This window comes from Fonticula alba (assembly GCF_000388065.1).
Source record: "Fonticula alba strain ATCC 38817 unplaced genomic scaffold supercont2.27, whole genome shotgun sequence".
In the NCBI taxonomy this organism is placed as follows: domain Eukaryota; order Rotosphaerida; family Fonticulaceae; genus Fonticula; species Fonticula alba.
The window spans coordinates 49,241-53,658 of NW_009242997.1; the positions used below are offsets into that span (position 1 = coordinate 49,241).

The 4,418-nt window shown below is 69.8% G+C and overlaps 1 protein-coding gene across 1 annotated transcript in view; it reads left to right on the top strand.

Moving 5' to 3' along the window:
• The window catches only part of H696_06196 (hypothetical protein), a gene marked incomplete at both ends in the record, with an annotated part of 9,068 nt that overhangs the window by 1,864 nt on the left and 2,786 nt on the right, over positions 1-4,418 (top strand). Inside the window, 2 exons of the mRNA XM_009499940.1 lie at positions 74-1,437; positions 1,778-4,390. Coding sequence (XP_009498215.1) covers positions 74-1,437; positions 1,778-4,390 — 3,977 coding nt within the window. The remainder of the gene's footprint in view (positions 1-73; positions 1,438-1,777; positions 4,391-4,418) is intronic.

Below are 4,418 nucleotides of genomic sequence, written 5' to 3' on the forward strand. Positions count from 1 at the left end.
CTCTCTCTGCTGCGCCTCCTGCCGGGGGATCCCTCCTCACATCGATGGCCACCCTGGCGGGCATGCGTCGCAGGGCTGCCACACTCGCGCGCTCTCCCGGCCCATGGTCGCGCGTGCTTCTCCTGGTCCTGCTGGGCCTCCTGGCCCGGCACATCGCCTCGGCCAACGAGGCTGAGGACCCCAAGGTCTTCCTCCATCAGGCGCCCAACTCGGCCAAGGCCCCGGAGACGCCGATCGGCTATTTCACCAGGCCCGGGTCTGTGTCCTCGGCGGTGGTCCGGCACTCCACCAATACCATGCACATTCACCGGCAAACCAATGCCCTGGCCAGGGTCCCGGAGGCACGGTGGGGGCATTTCTTCTCCCGACAGCCGGGCGATGTGGTCACTTGTCCGCGAGCGCCCCTGGCCTCGGCCCAGCCGCTGCTCTTCCTGCCGGTGCCGCAGCACAACCTGCCCGTCATCATCGAGCGCAATTCCCAGTCCATTGCCCTGTTCCATTCGAGCACAATTCACCCCCTGCCGAACCCGGACACCGAGATTGTGGCGGTCATCGCGCCGACGCCGGAGCAGGCCGACTTCCTGGTGCTGCTGAAGCCGCCCTCGGGCACGCGGGATCTTGCCGTGATGAACATCGAGCGGGACCTGCCCTTGCGCCAAAATGCCCTGACCGGTCTCTCGCCGGCCCCGGATCCGGTGCTGGGCGTCCCCGGGCCCGGCCGATCGGTCTACTCGCATTACCTGCAGCGAATTCGTAACACCAACATCTACCCGGCTTCCCAGTCCCCGAGCACGCGCATGTGGGACACCTTCACGTCGGTGGTCCACCTGCTGGCCACGCGACTGACCTCCCCCCAGGCCACCTGTCCCGGGGGGGATGTCATCTTGCTCATGGTCAATGGCCAATTTGCCCTGTACAACTGCTTCAACATCGCCTCCTCCTCGCCCAACATATCGCCCTCCTACAGCGGCTCCATCCCGGAATCGGCCATGGCCGGCGGGCGCTTCATCAACCCGGATCTCGCCAGTATCGCCGACCCCATGCCCTTCCTGTACTATGTCGGCTCGGTGGCCAGCACCCACGGCGCTGACACGGGCCTCTGGCGGGCCGACATGCGCGACATCCCCAACATCACCTGGCACCGGGTGGTGCTCCCTCCTGTCGTTTCCCAGTCCAGCCTGGAGAGGGCCCGGCTCCTGAACATGAGCATCGCCACCGGCGGCCAGTGGTTTCTCCTGATAGATGGCGTGGTCTTCTTCGACTCCGAGGCCTTCGGCTGTGCCACCGACACCAGTATTGTCTGTGACGTCGACGGCGCCAGCACGGGCACCACCCGCGGCTGGGCCTGCAAGCCCGGCCGTCTGGAGGCTCCCTTTGCCACGCATGGCCGTCTGTGTGACGGCTGCTCCGACGGGTCGTACATGGACTGGGCTGATGGTGGGTTTTTCTTGCCTTTTTGGCTGTTTCTGCCTCTCTCTCTCTCTCTCTCTCTCTCTCTCTCTCTTTTCCTTCTCTGCTCCTCTCTCTCTCTTTTCCTTCTCTGCTCCTCTCTCTCTCTCTTTTCCTCCTCTGCTCCTCTCTCTCTCCTTTGCTCCTCTCTCTCTCTCTCTCTTTTCCTCCTCTGCTCCTCTCTCTCTCTCCTCTGCTCCTTTCCTCCTCTCTCTCTTTGGCCCCTTTGCTCCCTCCCCCCGCCCCTCCTCGCTCCTTGCCCCGTCTTCAACTAACCCGCTGTCGCGGTGTCCCCCGGCCCGGGGGGGGGGGGGGCTGACCTACCCAGGCTCCCGGGCTTGCCGACCCTGTCCCGGCTTCTGTCGCACATGTGCCGAGCCGTCGCGCTGCCTGCTTTGCAAATCCGGCACCTTCATGGACCCGCAGGGGGCCTGCACCTCGATCTGCCCCCTCGACATGGTCCCCAAGGATGGTGTCTGCCAGTTGCTGGGTCTGGCCCAGGTGTCCCTGGCCGAAGCTGTCCCCGAGGAGATGTGGCCCCTGTCGGGGGACTCTGGCCCACTGCAGGCTCTGGCCGAGACGCACCTAGCCTCGGCCCCGGATGGCGGGCCTGGGCTTGTCCTGCCGGCCGCGGTGTTGGCCGATCCCCAGGCCGCCCGCGGCGGGATCCTGCTCTTCTTCGCGCACGGGGCCACACGACTGGCCGCCACCGGTAGCATTGGCCAGTCCCCGAAGCCGGCCCCGGTGGAGGTTCCCCCGCTGTCCGGCCTCGACCTGGACAGCGTGGCTTCCCTGGTGGAGTTGGGCCCCTTCTCGGATTTGGCTGCCGACACGGTCTTGGGCTATGTGTTCTGCACGACGACCGGCATCGGCCGTGTGGGCTTCCTCTCGTGCGTGGAGGACCCTCGCTTCCCGGACATGGTATGCTCCGGGGACCCCCTCTCCACGTCGGCATTCACGATGGATGCCTGTCGTGAGGTCCGGCGCCTGGACAGCCGCCGGGCCCTGGCTCTCGGGCCCGATCAGCAGGCCCATGTGGTGTCCTTTAGCGAGTCGGGCGGCTTGACGGTGGACTCTTTGAGCCCGGTGGCCGGTGCCGTCCGGCTGCCGGACCATCCGGCCCGGTGGGCCCCCTCGCCCGGCCTGCCAGCCGACTGGTACCTGTCGCTGGATGGGCAAGGCCGGCCGGCCTTGTCCATGGTGGATCTCCTGTCCCGGGACAGCCGGCTGGAGGCCCTGGCCGGGAAGTTGCTCCTGGCCCCCGGGGCCTGGAGTGATGTGGCCATGCTTCGGACGGCCGGGCCCGGGCGTCGGGACTACGAGCCCATCCTCACGCGCGTCCAGTCCGGCAAATGGCAAGTGGCCGCCCTGTATGGGGATGGCCTGGTCTCCGGGCGGACCATCAACCTGCCGCACCCGGCCCAAACGCTTGCCCTGGCCTCGGAGCTGGACCTGCTCGATGCCCTGCGCGTGTTGCCATTGGAGCCGGCCGGGCTGACCGGGCGCCCGGGGGCCCTGCTCCTCCTGGCCCGGGGTGTCGTGGGGTTGGCGTTGCTCCGCTGCCCGGACCACCCGACGGCCGGGCCCGGGGCCTGTTACTTCCAAACATCGGCCATCGCCCGGCTGCCGGCGCCCCCCTCCGTCCCCGAGGGCATTACCCTCCAGGGCCCGGTCTTCCTGCGTCCCGGGCCTGGCATGGGGGCCGCCGCGGCCGCCACCGCCGCCGACCCGGAGGGGCATGTGCTGACGCTGCTGGCCTTCTCCCCGGAGGCCGGCCTCATGCGCCTGGTCTTCACGGCGACCTGCTCCATGGAGGGGACCTACGGCCTGGACTGCGAGCCGTGCGACGGCGCGTGCCGCACATGCACCGGCCCCGGGCCCGAGGACTGCACCTCCTGCCTGTTGGCCCTGCCCTCGGCGCCGGATGCCTGCCTGGCCGCCTGCCCGGGCGGCCTGTTCCCCTCGCCCGACGGCCGTCCCCTGTGCCTTTGCAGGGCCGCGCTGCCCGAGGCCCCGGACATCTGCCTGCCTGCCTGCCCGGATGGCCGGATCGCCACCGACGAGGGCCTGTGCGGCTGTAATTCCAACTGCCAGATGTGTGACACGTCGCGCGGCCGGCCGGCCGTGTGCGTGTTCTGCTATCCGGGCACGGCCATGGCCGCGGGCGGGATGTCCCCGGCGTCGTGCTTCGCCTGCCACACCAGCTGCGACGAGTGCACGCTCCCCGACGATGCCGGCGCCTGCACCAGCTGCCCGCCCGGGGCGTGGCTCCTGGACGGGACGTGCGTGGCCGCCTGCCCGGCCGGCACCTGGCCCGATGCCCCCACGCGCGCGTGCCATCCCTGCCCGGCCAGCTGCGCCACCTGCCAGTCGGCGGGCGCGTGCGCCACCTGCCCCGGCCAGCACTACCTCGGCCCGGACAGCCTGTGCCAGCCGTGCGACGGGTCGTGTGCCGCGTGCGAGGGGAAGGCCTCCTGCGGGGCGTGCAAGCCCGGCCTGGTGTTCCTGTCGGCCGATCCGCAGCAGGCGTCCCTCTGCGGCAGCACCTGCGCCCCGGGCGAGTATGTCGGGGCCGGCCGGTGCGCCGCGTGCGATGGGTCGTGTGAGCTGTGCGCCGGCGGGCCGGACCGGTGCCAGGTGTGCGCGCCAGGCTTCCGCTGGAGCGCGGCCCCGGGCCCCGGCGGCACCAGCACATGCGTCGCCTGTGAGCCTGGGTGCGCCTCCTGCACGAGCACCGCATGTCTGTCCTGCGAGGCGGGCCTCCTGCTCACAGCGGCCGGCGCATGTGTCAGTGCCTGCCCGGCCGGGTCGTTCAGCAACGGCGAGTCGTGCCAGCCGTGTGACGTGTCTTGCGTCACCTGCGCCGACGGCCGGCCGGACCAGTGCACGGGCTGTGCCGCCGAGCTGGAGCTTGTCGAAGTGACCCCCGGTGTCGGCACCTGTGCGTCCGGCTGCCCGGAGGGCCAGTA